Source organism: Hippocampus comes, unplaced genomic scaffold, assembly GCF_001891065.2.
Source record: "Hippocampus comes isolate QL1 unplaced genomic scaffold, H_comes_QL1_v1.1 scaffold113, whole genome shotgun sequence".
Taxonomy (NCBI): Eukaryota; Metazoa; Chordata; class Actinopteri; order Syngnathiformes; family Syngnathidae; genus Hippocampus; species Hippocampus comes.
Genome location: NW_017806160.1, coordinates 154,927 through 176,393, shown reverse-complemented (window position 1 = coordinate 176,393; position 21,467 = coordinate 154,927). Strand labels below are relative to the sequence as shown.

The 21,467-nt window shown below is 42.0% G+C and overlaps 2 protein-coding genes across 5 annotated transcripts in view; one reads left to right on the top strand and one right to left on the bottom strand.

Moving 5' to 3' along the window:
* Positions 1-16,354, bottom strand: part of znf385a (zinc finger protein 385A) — a 72,264-nt gene extending 55,910 nt beyond the window's left edge. The window contains exons 1-2 of one of the 3 annotated variants that reach the window (XM_019895653.1): positions 7,396-7,651; positions 6,522-6,604 (exon numbers count right to left, since the gene is read on the bottom strand). Coding sequence is in view for 2 of the 3 variants with exons in the window: in XM_019895650.1 (XP_019751209.1) it covers positions 16,183-16,195 (13 nt within the window). In the remaining variant the exon portion in view is untranslated. Of the gene's footprint in view, positions 1-6,521; positions 6,605-7,395; positions 7,652-16,182 lie in introns of those variants that run through there. The other 2 variants (XM_019895650.1, XM_019895652.1) reach the window with 2 other exon arrangements.
* A 1,678-nt stretch (positions 16,355-18,032) lies between these two features.
* On the top strand, positions 18,033-21,095 carry birc5b (baculoviral IAP repeat containing 5b). 2 transcript variants are annotated; one of them, XM_019895576.1, is made up of 5 exons: positions 18,033-18,310; positions 18,964-19,073; positions 20,045-20,162; positions 20,242-20,336; positions 20,650-21,095. In XM_019895576.1, exons 1-4 carry the CDS (start codon positions 18,185-18,187, stop codon positions 20,329-20,331), a joined length of 444 nt encoding a protein of 147 aa, XP_019751135.1. In that variant the 5' UTR covers positions 18,033-18,184; the 3' UTR covers positions 20,332-20,336; positions 20,650-21,095. The 2 variants fall into 2 exon arrangements, with proteins under 2 accessions (XP_019751135.1, XP_019751134.1); XM_019895575.1 differs by lacking the exon at positions 20,650-21,095 and having other exon boundaries at positions 20,242-20,436.
* The last annotated feature ends 372 nt before the right edge of the window (positions 21,096-21,467 follow it).

The following is a 21,467-nucleotide window of genomic DNA, read 5'->3' as shown; positions in this document are numbered from 1 at the left end:
ACTGAAGACAGCAGGAACTGAGACCAGAAAAAATGCCTCAAGCCATTTTTTGAATCGAGGCACCTGATTTGATGATTTGTTTCAGCCCTACTCCAAACTTTCCCAAGATGACAGAAGGGGGTTTATGTCAATTGAGTGAGCACTAAAGGCTTTGCCAAATGAACAGTTCCTGAATGATCAAGCTAGTCAGGTTTCCATATCAGAAATGACAAGAAATGTTCTTCAGCACAGTGCCAGTGAAGAGGCACTTTTGCAGACACTGCAGGGTTGCTATTTGAAGAATCATCTGTGCCTATTTCCACTGATCACAATGCCTGTTGACGCGTAGCGAGCATTGCGCAGGCTGCAACTCCCAGGTGTCCTCTAGCCTGAGGATTCTTCAGTGAAAGCACTCATGTGACACCTTAATCACACACAGGTGCATGTTGGCTTCGCGGAGCAGCAGCTCTACTCTGGAGGTAGGTGTGCAGTGCTGGTGTGTGCATGTGACTCATTCACCTCACATTTTGTCATGATCTTTGATGGAAGGGCACACAGTGAAACCTACATGGGCGAAAATACCCCCTAGTGTGAAAAAATCTTCATGCATTAAAACCATTCCCACTTTTCTGCTCCCCCTACAATGAAAAAATCCCCCTGTTGCGTAAGACGAAATCTTTTTCTCTGCCCTTGCCACGCAACGAGATTCACTACTATGAAAACAAGCCTTCCGCAAAAGTCGGATCCAACCTCAGCCGACAGCGACTCCTACTGCTTAGCTCGGAAACGGCAACAGCAAACACCACAGTGGCTTACACATGTGCAGTCATACAGGAAGTATTTGTTATTGTTAGTTTCAGACGCAGCACGAACGTTGCATTGCTAAAATGGCTACAAAAACGGACCTTTGCAGACCAAGGAGTGAAGAAAAGAGAAGCTTTAACGCTTGAAGACAGGATAAAAGTAATAAAAACAGGGACGTGCGGTCAGGGGAAGCACGTCAGGCAGGCAGGTCAGGCAGAGCCTCACCTCTGAATGCGCATTGCATTGCGCAATCATAACAAACTGGGTTGATACATGCAACTGGCAGTGCTGCTTGCCGTATAACTGCATGTCGCCAATATAATGTTTGCAGATATGTTTATTTGACCTGCTTTTCCACAGTCTGGCTAATGTTTTTAACCATTAAAGTTTAATGTTTTTTAGTGACATATTTAGATTTGCTGATGGGAAATAAAACCCGCAGTGAAAAGGCACAGGTTGCGGCAGATAGTTCTCTGCCGCAATGAAGAGGGCGTACGTGAGCAAACGGGTATGTTGCGCTGTTCTTCTGCGCAGAGGCGCCAGGCGAGTCAAGTGCGATCCTTTTTTTAATTTGCTACGTCGGACTATAATTTTTATTATAAAAATTATATTTCTTGCCCTGCGATTGTCTGGCAAATGGTTTAGGGTGTCCTTCGCCCACTGCCTGAAGACAGCTGGGATAGGCTCCCGCGATCCTTGTGAAAATGGATGGATGAATATGTATGTGTGTGTGTGTGTGTGTGTGTGTGTGTGTGTGTGTGTGTGTGTGTGTGTGTGTGTGTGTATATATATATATATATATATACATATATATATATGCGCGCACAGGGCTGGTGAGTTGTATTTTCAAACATCTGTTTGTATATGTTTCTGTAGTGGTCTTTAAAAATAATATTTCTCTATGTTAAATGGGTCAGTGGTGAAATGAAGGTTGGAGAGCGCTGTACCGTGTGAAAAAATGTCAATAATATCAGCAACTAATCGACTTCAGCTGGACCTTTAACGCAATAGCGTTGTCTTCAAAACAGTGTACCGGGTCATTTAAGCCCTAATTGTCACCCTGCTTGACACAAAAAGGGCAAGGGAAAGCGGGATGCGGCAATGGCAGTGGATACGGTGCCTGGTCGTCATGAGAGGGTTGAAAAGTGAAGTAGGTCAAATGCAATGTCATTTGTCATCATACAATACAGCATGCAATCATTTTGGGATGCTCTCCAAAATGCACGTATCCTCATTCGTGCATTGGTGTCTTAAGTCATCACCAAATACTGCATGCCTCCAATATTTTAGAAGTCAAGCGGTCATCAAGGAGTGACCTCATGCATTTTTGTAAGACTTCATAAGGATTCACTTATTACAGTGGTGCCTTCACACTCGTAACTCCAAGCACTTCTATCTCAAGTTATCTTTGCCTATTGAATGGAAATGCCATTTATCCATGACAGACCCAACTCACAAAAGAACAAAAAAAGGGTATGTATCCAATAAGAAAGACTTACAGTAATGTCATTTGATACATTTAATACAATGTAAATAAACTGTTTTGACCATTTTTTCCCTTTAATTCAATGGATGCTGTGCTGTTCTTTCTCGTGTCCACCTAGGGAGAGCAAAATACAGACATTGATTCGTGACACATTTGGAAAACCTTTCACAACTGACGCAGTATAGACTATTAATATTTTTCCAAGGCCATTAGTCATTTTTCAGAAATGATTAAGAATACATGAATAAGAGTATTGTTCCATTGTCTGTCTACATGTGTTGCTGTACCGTTTGTGTCCAAAAATCCATTGCTTAATGCGCCATAACGCCGCTACATTGAAGCTATTTGTTTGCGAGTCTGTGGTGGTTTGCATTGTTTGTTTTGCATGAAGTGTAGCGTACTTTAAGATATGTGGTTGTTTTATGGACAGACCGTGTAATTCTCTTTGTTCAATGCTTAGGTTGACAGTAAAGTTCAATGAGCAGTGGCAATAAACAGTTTGAAGCCTCTTTTTCTAAGAATTGTTCCCTATCTGTCAAACTGAACTGAGCTGAGTTGAGGTGAGTTCACTGCCACCATACAGTGCTTGAATCTCATTTTTTTCTTTGCATAAAAGCACAATGAAGCCAGCTGTCTTGGCAGGAGTAATTTTCCACCTACTTACACATCATAAAAGTGTGAGGAGTTTTAGTATACTTTTGCCTTGTCTTATTAGAGAGCAGTCAACTTTTTTTTAATATTGTAATTTTAGGGGGGGTGTCTGAAATTATGAGATTACAGTTGCAAAGCTGAGAAAAAAGAAAAGGAGGAAAGTAAAGAGATGTATACTTCTGAGAATACGGTCATAATTTAGTTATGGCTTCAATAAATAATAATGGTATCGTTATTGAAATTTCTTTTAGGGGTGGTCTTAATACACATGTCATTTTTTTTTCTATACTCATACGGCAGTCAAAATGTGATCTGCAAAGCGGCTAGACGCACAAGTGAGCACAATGAAATAAAATTGGTTTGGAGAATTGTGGTCCACTGGACATTCAGAAAAAAATTGTCATCTTCTTATGCAGAAATCCCAAGTGACCATTGCTCAAAACTTCAGCATCTGTGTTTTGTCATGGATATTCAAAGAAAGCCAAAAGGGATGAAGTGCGCCTGCACGCAAAGCAAATGTCTGGCTCCTTAATGCCTTATAATTCCAGAGTCACATTGACAGAAACACAAGGAATGAAATGATCATTGTCTATAATGCCGAGCTCTCCAGTGCTGATCCTTAAGGGCCCCTGTCCTGCCTGTTATCCACCTCTCCGTGCTGCAACACGCCTGATTCAAATGAACAGGATCGGTATTCAACTTCCGCAGACCTTGCTGACTATCTGATCATTTGAATCAGGTGAGTTGGGGGAGGGAGACATGGAAAACAGGCAGGACAGTGGACCTCAAGGAACAGGATGGAAGACCCCTGATCCGTAAAGACAGGTCAAAAGCGAGCAAAGTTTGATGAAGACAGATTAAGCGGCCAAATATGAGGGTTCCATTGAGGGCCGATGAAACGACCACACACGCTGACTCAGGCTCACTCTCCTCCGCGGAAGGTCCAGATGAAGCCAAGAAAGAGCATCAAGAATATTTCTTGTCAATGCAAATATGCCAGGGAGCTTTACAATCAAGCATACTATGCCAAAATATGACCAGCGATCAATTTCCTGCATTGCTTAAGCTCATTCGGGCTCAAATTTGGCAAATAGCGAACAATTCTTCAAAAAAGAGCCATCAGGGCCCTCCCGGTTGACTTTACTGTCAAACTAAACGCAAAACAAAGAGAATTACACAGCATGTAATGAAAACAATCACATACTGTCGCTAGCTTAATGTTACCACTCAGTGCAAAACACCAGAGGTGGGTTAATGAATAGTATCCATAGTTGCAGTCTTCTAACCTCGGATGTTTGAACACAAATGGTGCATCACCAGTAAGACAGATATTATAACAATAGTCACACACACACATATTTTCTTATATGTGAAAACAACTCATATGCAGTTTATTGAGTGTATTCAACCTGTTCTATTTCCCTGCCTTAAGGGTCATGTGTCTGTTGTCATCTGGGTGAGAACACCATCGTTGTGGTTTTAACCACATTAAGAGTCAGACGGTGTTCTCTACAGCAAGGCAGAAAGAGGTCTATCTCTTTGTGGTAGGTGGATGGGCAGTCACCAGATTGAAGGAGGCTCACAGTGTTGGTATCATCAGAGAATTTGATGATGATGGTGTTTGCTAGGCTTCTTCTATATTGGCTTGTGTCCAAAGTGAACAACGCGGGTGAACTAGCTGCACCCTGGGGCACCACTATATTACAGGTTTGGTGAGTGTTTTTCACTTTTACTTGTTGTACTCTATCTTATCTGTCAAGAAAGAATCAAACCCTTTGATGCAGGACTCAATTTTAAGTCTAGTCTGAGCAAAGAAATCATACAGTATTGAAAGCTGAACTAAAATGAGTGAACAGAAATCATGCATAAGCATTACAATTTTGCAGATGTTTACAGCTCAAGTGGGACATGCTGATTATTGCGTCTGATGTGTTATAGCCCTGTCTCGACACAAATTGCATAAGAAAAGGAGCTACCTCCGATTTTAGTCTATTTACCACCATTTCCTCAAAGCATTTCATGGCAATACTGGCTGATGCCAAATGCCTCTAATCGTTCTTTGAAACAGGACAGAAAGTCTTTGGTATTGGTATCTCTATGGCCTTTTCCAGATTTGTACTGTACAAGACATTTATGCTAAGTTGAGTTTCCCTGCTTTATTTTTGTCAGAATTTACAATCCCTCACTCAAATGGGACCGAGTGCCACAAAAGTGAGCTACTATTGATTGACTTGATGATCAATGAGCTGCCCTGGAGGGCAGCCATAGAGCACATCCACTGACGTCATCATCATCGCGATTGTCAGATTTAAAGATTGCCACCTATAGGTTTTAGACTAACTTCACAATGCTGTTTTCTGCTAATTTGACTCTCACGTGCAAAATAAACAGAGGACAGGTGGAGTGAGAATAAAGGGTCTATGCTTCAAGGTCATTCAAACAAACAACACGAGCAGACTAGCAACACAGACATAGGACTGATGGAGACTGTAAACACACGCATTCAGTCTCTACACAAACTGCACACGTTTTATTATTATTATTATTATTATTAAAAAATAATATTATTATTATTAGAAATAATAATAATAATAATAATTTACTATTGTTTGCTCATGTTCTATCAGTACTCGTCAGATTTGTATTAGACACCAGAATATGATGACAGAAAGTCAGCCTTGCAAAGGTCATTACAATGACATTGGCCTTTTCAACCAGGATGAAAGGCTGAAATATCAAATCGTGCACCAGCCGCATCTTACCACGAACAGTAAATGTGTCAACATCACCATGGTAGGCAATGGAAAGCAGATATTGTACGAATGACGGTAGGTACGTGCATATCTTGAATGAGAGGTTCAAAAGGGGGACTTGAGGTGATCTTTTCGAGGGGTGTTAAAGTGCAAGATTCTTCAGAGCATGAAATGCGACGAAAAGCATACTGACTTGGTGTGACTTAGCCGGAGATGAACCCTAACATGGTGCAGGCAGCAAACCGCAAATGACAGTTGTTCAAGGCTGGAGCTGACTGCAAAACATGGTGCTCGGTGTTTGGCTTCTGTTTCTGCTTCTTCACCATCCAGCGCTCTGCTGATTAAGTTTGTCACTGTCGCAGTTGAACATTAAAGCTGCTGTTCACACATTCCAGATGAATATCATTTCGACAAAGTACAAGCGCTGCCCCCAGCTGCAAGACAGCGCGGGTCTAACTGTTGCGTAGTCACTTGATTGTGCATAAACATGAACAAAAATGCGTAAACTCTGCCAAAAATTACAAAGACGAGAATCTGCTGAATAGTCAAGGCCACGTGAACTTGCTTGTTCTTTTCAAAGTATGCGTGAGTCGCTATAATCATTAGAGACGCCTGCTTGGAAAACATGCCAGCCCAGAGAGCAGAAAGAAGGGCACAGCCCGGATCAGTCTCGGCATGCGTTCACGCAAATTTAGCGGCGAGTCCGGCAGTGCACATAGCGCCGCAATTAACATACACACACATTAATATGTTTGCAGATGCTGACGGGCACTACGTTGCTAGTTAAAGGCACAAACACGTCCTTCCTAGCCTACACACATCATGCATGACTGGTCATGTGGACTTACAGTGGCGAGCTCCCGGCATCCTCTGTGTGAATACACACGCCAGCTATGTGGAGCACACGGGACCGCACTCGCAGACATGGCCACTATGAGACCAGAATACTAAACAAGAAAGTGCTGGCTGAGTCAGAGCACAGCAAGACTGCATATCAACTCAAAGCTATACAGTGCAGCGAGCACGCGACTCACTCTTTTCACATGGGATTTTGCCAAACAGCCAAGGGTAAATAACAAATCGGTGCCGAATCTTTTAAATGAATTGAGGACTTCAACATCACAGCATATTTATGCAGTCCCCCAAATTCATGTAACTATCCTCCTAGCAGCTGTGGCCGTGCGAGCTTTCTGATTGGATGTTTCTTGGTGATACTATGACATCATTTGCCACATCATTGCTTTGCTTTTCTCCCCTTAACTGTCATGTGGACAAAGTCCCTACATCAGCCAGTCGAAGTGTTCAGAGTCAGAATAACGCAAAAAGAAAAGAAGATGGCCAAGTTGGAGTTCTGGCGGCGGGGGGCTGACGCAGAATAACGGCAATGTAAACAATCTTTCGTCGTATAAATGTTAGTTTATAGGTGACACATCAGCCTGGTCATGTGACCAACCACCCCCTAATCATACAGTTCAGCACTAAACAATTCGACCTTGCCTGTCATCACTCACACCTGCCGTATTAATGACACACGATTATGATGATTACAAGCCCTTGCTGCGATTTCAGGGTTTATCCCGCCAGTCTGTGTTGACAGATGTGGAATGAACACCACGCGGTATATACAGTACTACTAATGAAGAGCCGCAAGCTGTGCAAAGGAATTAGTGAGCCGGCAAATGATTGACCTTCCAAGCACCAAAAAAAAAAAAAAAAACTCACCCAAAATCATGTTGTGTGCTGCTATGTGTCGGCCGACGGCCCCGTCTGGTGGTCCTGGGGAAAAATAGCTCCAAAGTCCTCCCTCAGAGTCCCCCTTCGCACTCTAGCAGGAGGCAAGTCAGAGAGGCTGATGCGAGGAGAGGGAACTGCTGCAGCGCATGCCGCCTGGTATGCGTGCACTCTCCAGGTGAAAAGCTAGGTGTGGGTGTGCGAGACAGAGAGAGAGAGAGAGAGAGAGAGAGAGAGAGAGAGAGAGAGAGCGTGTTTGTGTGCGTGTGCGTGCGTGTGAGTGTGTGTGTGCGTGTGAGTGTGCGCGCGTGTGCGTGTGCGCGTGTGTGTGTGTGTGTGTGTGTGCGCGCGCGTGTGTGCGCGTGTAGGGTTGGGTTGGGTGCGGGGTCCAGTGTTCCTGCAGCTGTGTGATCAGGTAAGCTTGAGGACACTATGGAGGGCTTTACTTGCAAAGGGGAGCAAGGGAGAGAGGAGAGGAGAGTCAGTAGGAGGCGGGTAAACAAAAGTGAGGAAACCAATCAGAAGGGGAGGCTATAGAGCCAAGATTTTCTACTTCTTCTTCTTCTTCTTCTTCTTCTACTTCTTCTTCTGCATAGTAGCCAGAGGGGAATGCAGGGATCTCCAAGAAAAAAATATCATAAACTTCCCATTTGTCATCTCATTTTGATGTTTCAACTGGGAAAATAGCTTCAATGCACGCACACACACACACACACACACACACACACACACACACACACACACACACACACACACACACACACACACACACACACACACACTGTGAAACAGACACTGGCTTCTTCAGCTCTGCCTCTCTTTTTGGGGTTGTGTATAAGCTGGAGGCACCTTGCATGCCTGCGCTCTGATTGGTGGCAGCCACCACCAATGGGAGGCGCAGCACACACTTGTCATCATGCGAAGTGGAAGTCATGAAGTAGAAAAGGAGATCGACTGAGAACGCTGTCTCCTCCCACCACAGTTTCTCACATTCATTTGCCACAATCTCCCCTTCCACACACACACATCACCCTCCTGCAGGCTCATGGATTGTCACATCTGTTTTCTGCAATTGTTGTCCACGGCAGGCACTCTCCTCTCAGTGTCCTTTAACTTGGTGTGTCTGTGGACTTGCCACAGGATTAACCTTTTCTCTATTTAAATCTTCGCCTCTCCCGTTTCTCTTAACCTACTCAGGCAAGGTTACCTATCCAGGCAAGAAGGGGGGGCTGGCCACGCAAAAAGGAACGTTGAAATAGAAGGAAACACCACAGACAGAGAAAGCAGTAAGAAGGCGGGGGAAGGGATGAGACGAAATACAAGGCGACAGAGGGATGAAGAGATGTGGCGTGAAAGAGAGAGACGATGCAAAGCGCAGACAAAGTCACGGCAGAAAGGCAGCAGAAAATGAAACGCTGTGCAACTAATGGAAGAGGAGCCGCGCAGCAGTGTCATTCGCTCGGACAACAGGGCAATGCTCTGTCTTGACTTTCACAACAAAGGCGATTCGCAGGCTAAAGCTTTTGAAAGGCACACTGGCGCAATGTGAACTGCAAAGCTCAACGCTTAAGCGAAGGCTTAACAAAGCTGTCAAAAAATTAATCCCCCTGGGCGTGCATGCTTGGAGACGCAAAGACACAAACACGTGAGCCCGAGGCTATCGAAAACGCTGCCTGATGTTCGCAGCGCCTCCTCTAGTCGCGCGTGCTTCCTCGCCGGCTTTTCGATTCGCCTCGGGCCTCCTCCCGCTTGCGGGTGAAGGCGATGAGTCGCTGGCTGCTGGAGTGAATGCCAACAAGGCTTCACCACAACTCCACTAGCACCGTTGTATGCAAACAATGACAATGAACACACTCAGAGAATCCACAAGTGAACAGAAACACATGCATTCAGATCTGATCTCTGTGGTCTATGTAGCTGAGCATTCAAAAAAGGCTTAAGAAGATGCTGAATGGACGATGTTGGTCAAACACAACAACGAGCGTGTCCTTTGTAGCACTTTACAGGTTGGCGCATCACAAATTATGTGATTTCTCCCAGCCAATCAGAACCGAAAAGTCAAAGTAACAATGCAAAGAGTTGAACAATTTGAAAACAAAGTGTCATGAACTGGAATATCATCAGAGTGCTGCCGGGAGATATGAATTAATTTTTTTTTTCCTTTACCAAGCTTGCACTTGTATTACAAATCATCATTCACCATTGAGATACATTGAAAATCCATTAATCTATTCTAGCCTCCTGAAAAACAAACAACAAAGATTTGTGCCATGTTTTTTAAAAATGAAATAATACTCCATAAAATTCTGTGACAACGGTAACACGTTGGTAAATAACACATTACTCAATAATGGCTGCTATTTCGAGTAACTAGTCATGTAAAATATGACTAAATCCAATATAGTAGTCTGGTAAAAGTTACTATTCAAATGTGGTCCAAATCCGGACTCACTTTGAGAGTTATTATTTTCTTCCCTTTACAGTACAATCAATGCCCAGATTGCACTGCTCACAATATTGCAGACATACTGCAGAGAACCTGACTGAGGTTTGTGCTGGAGTTTGTGTGTGACTGTATTTTGAGCGGTGAAAATAGCCACTTCCTCTTTGTGACATGACAACACACTCATTCAATTAAGACGTCTCTCTGCACTTAAAATGCATCAGAATGTTACCAAAAAAGTGGCAGAAAGTCAATGCAACACAATACCGTTTAATCGCATCCCGCCCCGTATAAACAGCAAATAACGAACGGTGTTAAAAAAAAAAATCCACAAGTTTGCAAATGCCAAACCACAAGGATGTGGGGCTTCAATGTAATATCAACACAATCATTCAAAGAGTTCTCAATCAATATTGCTTTCTCGATTGTCATAATTAGTTGTGTTGACTTGGCAGTTGACTGAGTCAGAAGTCATGCAGAATGTTGAAAGCAACTGCACATGTCCCAACAAATGACCCAGTGAAAAAAAAAATCCCATTTGAAGATCGGAAGCAAGAGCATTGGAAGTGATGGATACGGTCATGTGTAGAGGTCGCTTTGCGAGCTTGAGTGTCAGCACAAAAACGTGCGATTGGATTTCCTCATTAGTTGTGTTGCTATCAATAATTCAGACATGCTCCTTGTCTGCGTTCAATGGTCCGAGTGCTAATGTGGTGTCGGGCCAACGAGGCCCGGGGTCCAGTGCCCCTTTAATGGACGTCATGATGAGATGGTGAAATAGGAGAACGGAGATCAGGTGTCACCGATGAACAAGAGCAGTGAAAAGCGGCGGTGGGCTGCAGGCCTCTGGGGAGAGGACAGATGGCATCATTGGACAGGTAGAACGCGAAGCATGTGAGCACAGGAGGACGTAGTGAGGGAATTGGGCAATTAGGCTTGCTTATTTGCAAATAATTGAAAATCTGTTCTTCTGGCTATGATGTGTTGACCTCTGTCTACTGTCACCTCCTGGGAGACACGTCAAAGAAACACACAGAGAATATTTTCTATGAATAATAAATTGACGTTGTCCGACCTGCGCTGTCTTCAGGGATCATGATGATGACAAACGACTTTTTAAAGGATGTCAGACAAATGGAATTGAATCATTTTCACATGCTGTGCTCTGCTCTTTCTAAATCACTAGGACGACAATTACCTGCAGTTACATCCATTTTACGAACCGCAATCCCATTTTCCACAAAATTAACACATGTAAGTCATCATCTCAATAATCATGTACAAAGATGTACATGAGGAAATTCACTCTCTGTAGGCATAAAAAGCAGGATTACATCAGATGATAGAAATCAATCATTGTCAACAAAAACTAGACCGTGCTGAAATGCAGTAGTCTCTGTTTTGTTCTTTGTTCAAACTTACACCATCTCAAACTAAACCAGTGTGCCACTATCAAGTGATCGACATTGGAATTATGCTTTGATGTAACCAAAATACTGTACTGAAAAAAAAAAAATCTGCAAACTAGTGGGACTGTAAAAGTGTAAACTGTGATAAGGGGGGGTTACCTGTTCATTTGTTATTTTAGTATGACAGAGGGAGTGGATGGAGTTTTAGTAGTTTTAGATCTTCTGGAGGCACAAGCAAGGAAGCAGCCTGTTGCAACAGCGCCACTAACTCACTCCTTTATTTGGACTTTTCCACTTTTTTTTTTTTTACTTTTTAGTATAAATTTGGGGTCATGCTAAATTATTAGCACTAGTACAATGTTGATTTATTTTTTTTTTTGCTGGGAATAATAGCACCATTATTGTTTGTTTATGATGCTGCAACCTCTGAGAAGGGCGGCCCCTCACCAGTTATTTGTTTACATTCAAACTTCAGCCGCTGCAGCCAATGCGAGTGACATCATGCCTGGGATTATAAATGAATGAACTGTCAATAGAGCCCTCGCAGCTGAAGCCAGGGAGCAGCCGTCTCATATTGCCAATGTTATCGACAAGGTCTGTTACTTTTTTCACTGAAAACACAGTTAATAAGCATGGGTTTTATGATCCCTATATGGAATAATGAGAGCCTCTCAAAGAACCAACTTAATTGTTTGCATTGACTATTCAGAGGATATTACCTCAATATCGTGAATTGTGACCTTCAGAGGTTAGGTTCACATTTAGCAGCTATTTTTTTTTTCCTGATGGGTTTTACTTTCATTTAATTGTTGATGATTCTGATAGCATGACGCAGTGAAGGTACGCACTCACATACGTACCTTCAAAGAGAAAATTTGATACATTTGAGATGTGCTTGTAATGATTCTCCCAGACTTATTGGTAAAACTGTGTGCCATACACAGTGGCATTTTTGCTGCAAAGATAGAAAATAACGTGAAAAAGCAGCAAGAAAAATCTATCTATTCAAGTTAGGGGGGCTGAGTAATTGGCAACCTAAAATGGCAGCATGCCCATGTCTCGGGATTACAATTTCAGCATCCCATCACCCTCCACGGAGACGTCCTCTCTCTTAGTGGCAAACAACTCGACACATGTAAACGGTGTAAAGAGAGGAATGGAAGCTATTTGTGTAAAATTTAATTTGAATTTGTATTTTATTTATTGATTTATTGTGTTTTACGTTTCAACTTTAATCTGTACTACATTTGTCATTTTTTTTGTGCTCTATGAATAAAGTTGAGCTGAGGTTTTGAACGGACCATGTATTAACACTCATCTCAGCCTTCAAGGACAATTACCCCCCGGCCCCCAAAATGACCTCTTTACGATTAACTTTGATTGCAATACCAAGTCATGACCATTAAATAACGCCATAACTTCAAATTGATGTGATGCAATTGTTTTTAACCCTGTAGTGATCATTTCAGTGTGATCGTGTGTTCAACTTTTTTTTTTAACAAAAACATAAATACAGACACATTCGCAAAACGGTTCATATACTCCATTTCCATGGGTGTCGATTGATTTATGAACTACGATTTGCTGCCCTCTAACGGTGGAACGATGGCAACGTTTCAGTCATTGAAATGCATACGGCAAACCCATCAGTTGCTGTCACTTTGACCTTTGTAAAAGTTTCCTGAATGGAAGAAATGATCTAATGTGATGCTTAAGATTGAAAGTTTAAGAATGATATTAGTTTCCTGACAGACACAATGCAACAAATCTGGGGAAACGTTGTCGCCACCAACAGTGGGAACTTGAACAGGCTTGAAATGTTCAGTCTGTGGAATACACAGCAAGTTGTGAATACATAAAACTAAAGAGTGTGAACATCAAATTATTCGATTGATCACCAGTGTCTTCCCACTCACTAAATCTCCATGTAGGCTAATATGCAACCTATGGAAGTTTGTACATGTCCAATGTGTTGTCAAGAGGCAACTTGTGCGCCACTCATAGAGCATACAGTACAATCAAGAGCCTGCAGCAGATAGCTGAAGGCGAGTTTGTTTTTACTACTCTTCATGTGTGGTTTGATGTTGATGCGGTGTGCGCAACATGGCTTTGGGTGTCTCCTGGCGCTCTGGTGGGGAATTTAGAGCCTGCCTATGAAGGTCAAAGGTGAGAGGAGGCCAGGCAAACAGCAGTAGACTTGCACTTCCCCTCATCATGTGCAAGTATTGCGTGTGTGTGTGTGTGTGTGTGTGTGTGTGTGTGTGTGTGTGTGTGTGTGTGTGTGTGTGTGTGTGTGTGTGTGTGTGTGTACGTGTGACCTCTTCACCTGAAGGGGGCCATCCACGGTTGTTTTTCTGCTTAAGTCAGGTAGTGTTGTCGCTGTTTTTAGGAGCTATTTTCCGCTCAAACATAAGAAGTAGCGTGAGGCAAGACAGTTGTCAAACCGTAACACTGCACTGTAAGAGATGAAAGATTGAGCTCGAGTTATTTATTTGTCAAATAAGGATCTTGTCATATAAGCTTCTTGAAGACTTTGCAATAACGTCCCTGAAAAGTGAACACAACACGAAGAATGACGTTAACAACCCGGACAAATTTAAACAATAACATGTGAGTGAGGTTTCAAAATCGTCAAAGTCAAACTATTGTCCACCTAAATTCATTTTACAGGGTCTTTAAAGATTACAACACATCAGTCGGCCTAGGACAAACGGGCCCAGTCCTTGAATTGGCCCGAGGCTGAATGCACATCTGATAAGTGAGTCCATCAGCTTGCATTCGTGACAAACAGTCACCACACTGCATTTAGACCACTGATTATATGCACAGGAAATCTTCTCAGGTGCAGTTTGTTCCCAGGGGTAATGACATCCTTCACCAATAAACAGCCATGGAAAAACTTATCAGACCGTCAGGTTTTTTTCCATTTCAGGTTCATTTTTATTTCTGTTGCCACTAAAAGTGTATCAAATGACACCAACAAAAACATGGAATGATGAAAAAAAGCACCATTGACAGTACAATGTAGCTATTGATGTACATGGAAAAAAACTGGTGTGCTGAATTTGCTCAATTTTATTTCAGCAAGTGGTGAGACAAAATAAAATCATCTGGTTCTAGATAGATTTGTTTAAGGAATAAAATTGACAAAATTCTTTTTTTTCTCAGTGTAAAAACGTGTGAAATGATTTTGGTTACTGTCAAGAAAACCTTTGGAAAATGTCTCAATCAGCACTTCAATTTAAATCATTATGTGCTGTTTTTGTTGTCATTGCAGTTTTTCCATTTTCCATTTCTCAGATCAGAATTGTCCAATTTTCACATCATTGCGTCGCTTGCATCCATCATGAAAGCAGTTCATTTCTTGGATCAAGTCGCAAATGCTTGGCAAATCCATGATAAAGTGCAATTCTCTGCTGTTTTCACCATGACCAATTGCTTGTTGATCCAAATTGATTCGAAAGCATCTCTGTTGAATTGTCTCACACCCCACAACATTCAGGCATTTGTTCATAGTGGAAGTCTTTTCATGCAAAATGGCTGAACAGGTCTTCAGAAGATGTCAAGCATTTTTCTATACGTTTCCATTCAACAGTTTTCCCATTCAGGTATTGACTCTTTCTAAATTCATCAAAAAGGACAAATGTGCAATAAAATCAAGGTCATTTAACAAAAAGTTGATTTCAGTGCATCTCAAGGCAGTTAAAATAAACCGAAGAAACAAGGGTCATGGGCACACATTTTTTTAGTTCGTATTGTGATGATTATTTCCTCACCAAAGTGCAGCCACAAAGACACACACATGGTATGGAATGTATTGTTTTCAAAATGGATGTGTGCGATGTGTACTCTAGTGGGTGTGAGTCTGCCCAGAGAAAAAGAATGTTGAAGTTGACTGTCACACCCTAACACCTTCATGGCATTTTTACGCCCACACTGGAGAACAGGGCATCTTTCTTCTGCAAGCCCATTCGGATCACAGGCTTGCCCCAAATTCTATTCTAGTTTGTCTATTCAACTCAGGGCAACAATTGGCACACCCATATGAGTCGACCAGGATCTAAAAATCAAGGCATTCCTCACCATGGCGGTGTAGCACACTGGCGTCATGGATCTTACATAGTGTAGTTCAGTCCGCAAACATCTCCCACACTGTCCTTACTGTCTGCACATGGACACACATATTTCATGGCGACGGATTTTTAGCTTTCCACCATTTAGAATACAGTGACTAGGAATCCCCCAAAGTGCCGTGCCACAGGAAATCATCCGCTTTTGCTTAATTTTGCCAAATATGATCATTTATGAATTCCAAATCTATCTTTGCTCATCAAGCTATGCCGGCGTCTTTGAGTGACGGGCACAACAAACAATGAAGTGCTCCCTCATAAGATGGCAGCAGGTATACAAATAACCTGCAGTATGTCTCCTCCTTTTATCATTGGTCCAACACAATTATAGCTTTGTGTTCATCCAAACGGGCCCACATTGAGGAACTTGTGAGTAAATTTAGAGGAGGTCTTCTTTATTGCTGTAATCATACTTTTTTGTTTTCTGGTGAGATTTTTCTTACGTATAGCCTACCCACTGCGGCATTTTCCTTACCTTTATCTTAACAACATGACTCTGGAAACACAAATTTGTGTCCTGACGACACAATCCAGAATAAAGAGCACACATAGCTTGGCAAGTCATGCAGGGAAGTGTGTATTTACTGGAGCAGAAAATATCAGCACACTTACTTTTTTGCATTGATTTTCTGAAACTAATATACATCTTCTGCACTACATTTAAGCAAAAAACAACAACAATGCATGACCGAATGCTGCGTCAGTTTAAAAAAAAGTTACAACGCCTGGCCGAATGCTGCATCAATTGCAATTCAAGCAGATGTGTACATAGCATGGAAAAGGATTCCTTTCCTACCTGCAGCCCACATTGATTGCCCCTCTGCTGCACTTCCTGAGTCAGTCAAATCTCCCGCACTGGAGAGTCACACTGAGACGTACCTAACTTCTCCGGGGAACTGTTTCTTGCATGAAACTAGTCAACACACGCACCACAGAGACCTCGTTATCGTTCTTTTGAAAATATTTGAAGGCAGACGCAAGTGGAGTAAACGCTCACCCTTACGGGGGTAATGTACAGGACATGCAGGTGGTGGTGGGCAGACAGAAACCACAAACGTCGGCGCTATCATCTGCCCTCCCTCACTTTTTTACAGCACTGTGTGAAAAAATCTACAGCAGGGCAGACTATGGCAAGTGGTAGATGAAGAAGTGAGCAGGCTGAGGGAGTCTGCAGCAGTGGGGGGCCACTGTCCAGGAGGAGAGAAAGCGTCAAATGTCACTGAAGTCGTGAGGAAGAATATGGAAGGTGGACGACTGGCTGTGAAGCGCATTTCTCCCGCTTCCAGTGACCTCATGGCTGCTTCGTGAACACTCTCATTAAGAGGCGCATTTGTTTAAATGTGACAACTGAATGTATTCTGAAGTACTGAGGAAAACATAAGTGAGATTCAAAGATGGGATCTGACAATGCTTAAACAGTAAATGTAAAACATAACCAAATAAACAAACCTAATTTTGAAGGCATGTCGCAATACTGAGTGACAATATGAACCGGACCTAGTGGCACAGTGGCCGTGGCTCCGAGCCTCAAATGCCTATTTTACCTTCCTATATCTAACAATTCAAGATGAAAGTGAGTTCCAAAACAGGAAACATCAGTTTAGCTTGAAACTTAAATATGTCTTGAAATGTGGACGGAGATAGTTCCAACACTGTTCATAAACACTCCAAAGAAAATCTGACAAACGAACCTCATCACTAGTCAGAATCACCATCTGAAAGAGCAAGTGATGCCCGTAAACGCTTGGTCTTTCCGTGAACCGGAGTGCATTTTTCATTGGCCCATTCATTGCATATCATGTGACAACTACAGTAAGTCCGACATGACTGAGACATGTTGCCCCAAAACACTAATACTAATTCTATTTGAAATTTCGTATAAAATACAACAATGACTGATGTCTGAAAAGATGCCTCAATCTCCTCATACAAGTCCACCTGTATCACTGCTAGGATTTTTATGTAGAAGAAGCTTGTTTCAGAATGTATTCTGTTCACTATTTTTTTTTTTTTTTTTTTTTTTTTACTTTGGGTCATGAAAATGGTTCATTGGATCTCATTTCATCTCACAATGTATTATTGTCTTTTCAGATGGGACATGACCCCTGACCATAAAAAGAAATACAAAAAAATTTTTTATTTCACTTGTAAGTTGCACGCTCTGGTGGAGAGGATAATCACAACGTAAAAACTTACATGTGTGACAACAAGCCCCAGTCTCCCCAGCACTTTGGGCCACCGCTTTTCTTGATCCTCGCAACAAGCAAAAAACAAAAACAAATCAACCCCCCCCCCAAAAAAAAAACAGGCCCTTAAAAAGTACAGCACACTACAGCTGTCGATGAGGAACACCTTCTCATCTATTGTGTATAGACTGTATTATATTTTTACATTTAGTCATCTGAACACTTTCAGAACAAATATAAACAAAATTCAATGCATTCATGACTCATTCGTTGTCACGCGTGTTCAATGATGCAGAATACTGAACACGGTTTATTTAGTAACTTTAATTTCCAATCAACATGCCCAATGGTTGTCACATCCATATACCCAAGAATACGTTGAATTTAAAATGTCAAACGTGTGGGTCACAAATATATGTAGATGTACAAAAGTCATCCGAGACCCTTGTGATGAAACGAGTTGACTGAAGCTCATCCTGACCCCGCCTACTCAATCAGTGTTAATTGAAAAATCCTGCGAAGGGTCCCAAAAATCATCTGGGTGAGTTTACATGTGTGTCAGTTGGACGTGGACACCCGCTTGTGGATGAAATCAACTCTTCTGGTGGAGAAATGGCCAGCATAGAAGTTTTAACGAGTCGGTTTAATTCGTATGATGTCATGTACAGCGGTGATTTACGGGAGCAAACCTTTGCCGACTGGCCCTTTCGAGAAGATTGCAACTGCACACCTGAAAAGGTAAGATAGCTGATTGCTCTCCACTGTCTTGTCGCTTGAAGAGAAATTATACTCGAAATTTCGTCGCAAAGAGTTTATGAATGCCATGCAAATAGTGTCTATTGGTGTTAAAGAGGGATTGTCTGTCTGATTGACACTGCACTTTAAGATTTGTATTTTATGGCATTAATCAATGTACTGCAGTAAATATACTTTATACATGGATAGAACCACGTGTGACTTGCAACCATGCAGCTGCCAGATTTGGTTTCACTCTAAAAGGAGTCGAGTGTGGAAGGTCGTGTGCCTGTCCACATCTCCTGATTGATTGGCTGGTGACCCCTCTCTGGATTCTTATTCAATGACGCTCTACATGGCACTCGGATCTTCTTATAATGTTACTTTAATTCACACGTTGTGGAATAAACCTACTTTACTTTGCAATTTTATGTTGGACTGCTGAGTGGGAGCTGAAACATCACGGTGGAAAAGCATGTGGGCCTACTGTATTAAATTGTGCAACTTGAAATACCCGCCGCTTCTCACACTCTTAACAAATGGCGACATCTAGTGGATATTTGCGTGCGTTGCATATCAAACATCAGCCCCGTTGATGTTGTTGCTTTACTGTAAATACGAATGTATTTATTAGATTTTTTTTTTTTTGTGCGCAGATGGCCAAGGCTGGTTTTGTGCACTGTCCCGGTGACAATGAGCCCGATGTGGTTTGCTGCTTCTTCTGTCTGATTGAGCTGGAGGGCTGGGAGCCTGACGATGACCCCTGGTGTGTCCAACATCCAATTTCTATGATTGGCTCTAGATGTACACTGACCAGCTGCATTCTGATCACTTTGGCGGTGCACATTAAGATCATCAGGATTCTCTCTTCAAATTTTATCAAGCAACGGACTAAAACAATCGTTAACTTCTGTGAAACTGATCATAGCTGATACAAGAGTTCGGGAATTGATATGGTCACTGTTCACTCACACTGTTGAAGGTATTTATGTTAAGTTTGCAGTTGTTTTATTTCATTTGTAGGAAGTCCTTATGACATGACAGTAGGACATGCTAAGTATCTGTTAAAAAAATTGACCATCTCTGGGCCCCGTATTGTGCCTTTTAATTGGGTATCAAAGAAACCTCCACAACTGAGACAGAAGGCATGATTCACAAGGTACGAATCATTTGTTGCACATTGTAGTGGGTGCAACACTCTGAAATCACAACAGTTAACTCCACATCACATGGTTTATGGACGCTGCGTGGTGGCTCATCCCAATATTGCCTGACATGAATTTTGGACATCATTTTTCCATGGATTTCTGAATTATTGATTTTCAAAAGATGTTTACTTATACATACAGGTATGTGCATTCGTTGAGTACCAACACCCCTAGTAGTTTTGATATGTAGAATTTCAGACAACACAATGACAAAAAAATTGTGAAGAGACCTTTTTGACTGATGACTCACCATTGTCAAACCTCCACTGTATATGCCAGCTAACATAAATGTAATGGTACAATTTTATTTTTGTAACCCTTAATTGCTTAGCTCTTGATGAGAAACTTTTTAGAACTCCTTTTGTTTGTACAACTTTATTTTAGTGGTCCTATTTTATATAGCACTCATTGTGATGATGACGCAAGTGGTCCTAATGTTGGGGCTGCTCATTGTTGTTTTGCAATTTTGAATTACCTGTGTAATGCTTTGCTACAAGGTCTCTTCAGATGTGAAATATTTAACTCCCAGGTTCGAGCACATAAAACGCTCACCTAAGTGTGCATTCCTCCACCTGAAGAGAGACTTCCCTGAGCTGACATTGGCTGAGATGTTCCACTTGGAGAGTGAGAGGGTCAAGATCTTTGTTGTGAGTGATTGACAATTGATGTCTGACCCACCTTAAGACCGCGCAGCGTTTCATGACTTTTACTTTTCTCCCCTTATAGAGAAAAGTTTGCCACAAGAAGATGGCACATATGCGGGATGCGGTGGACGAGGCCCTTAAAGGCTTTCGATCACAATTGGATTCCGTATGACCATGGTCAGATTGTGATTTGTATTTATTTTTGAAATGCTACAACTGCATGTCATGAATGATGTATAATGTTTCACATATAAATAAATGTTTTATGGTTGAGGTATTTGTAGTGACCACAAAAGCATGCTTTTGAGCTTGAAATTTACATATGTAACAAACTATTGGAGCTCCCTAACTCAACAAATAGTTGACAAAAGTGATCCTAAATGAAAGCATACATTGAGTCAGATGACAATGTAGTCTATATTACCTCCTTTCAAACACATACTTAGCATATTCGTGAACATGTCGCCATCTTTAACATCCCTTTTCAAAGCTTGACCCTGGACAGATGGCGTGAAGCCCCTCCCTTCCAAGACCAACTGTTGCCTCAGTAACATCTGTTACAAATGGAAAGAGACTGCGCACTGAGCGGACCCGTCACAGCACTCTCCGAACACTACCGGGAGCACTCATGATGAGGCTAAGCTTCCGAATGACAAATGTGCTAATGTTAATATTGGTTGAGACAGCAGTTGCTAATCTTCATTGCCATGATCCAGCTCTAGATATAGCATGTTGGATTGGTAGAGTTTTTCAAAATTTTAAAGTTGTTGTCTTCTGATCGAGCCTGAGTGAAGCTCACGGCGACAGGGTTGGCAAAATGGGATTAAAGCGACACTATATCTCTTCTCTGACCTTCACTCTTCTGGATGAATGTCTAATGTAACACTCTGGCCACTCAGCGCAGATCAGAGGCTTAATTCCTTTTTAGCCGGTGGCTCATGGGCAAATTCAAAATGAACTTTTTTGGAGGGGGTGGGCAGAAAGTCCACTTGACAAAAAATAAAGTCAAAAATGTCTTTACCAGTAGGTGTTACACAATCAGGATTTGGTGTGGGGTGGGGGCGGGGGTATCACTGATTCAATCAGAGGATGGAGCAATAAATCTACAGTATTTAAGAAACTTGTATGCTTACTCTGTATTAGGCCTCTGCCATTTGCCGAGGGATAAGCACTGGCACACGCATCGCAAAAGTCCACGAAACTGACACCAATTGAAATGAATTGGAGAGAGAGAAATAAAATTCTCAAAAAAAAAAAAACCAATGAAACATTAAACATGTTTACATCTCCTCTGAAATTGATGGGGCA

Bases quoted from the DNA above. Each gene is read 5' to 3' on its own strand.
- birc5b (XM_019895576.1), top strand. From the start codon at position 18,185: ATGGCCAGCATAGAAGTTTTAACGAGTCGGTTTAATTCGTATGATGTC. The intron at 18,311-18,963 runs GTAAGATAGCTG...TTTTGTGCGCAG, and splicing joins GCAACTGCACACCTGAAAAG to ATGGCCAAGGCTGGTTTTGT. The intron at 19,074-20,044 runs GTGTGTCCAACA...TTTAACTCCCAG, and splicing joins GAGCCTGACGATGACCCCTG to GTTCGAGCACATAAAACGCT.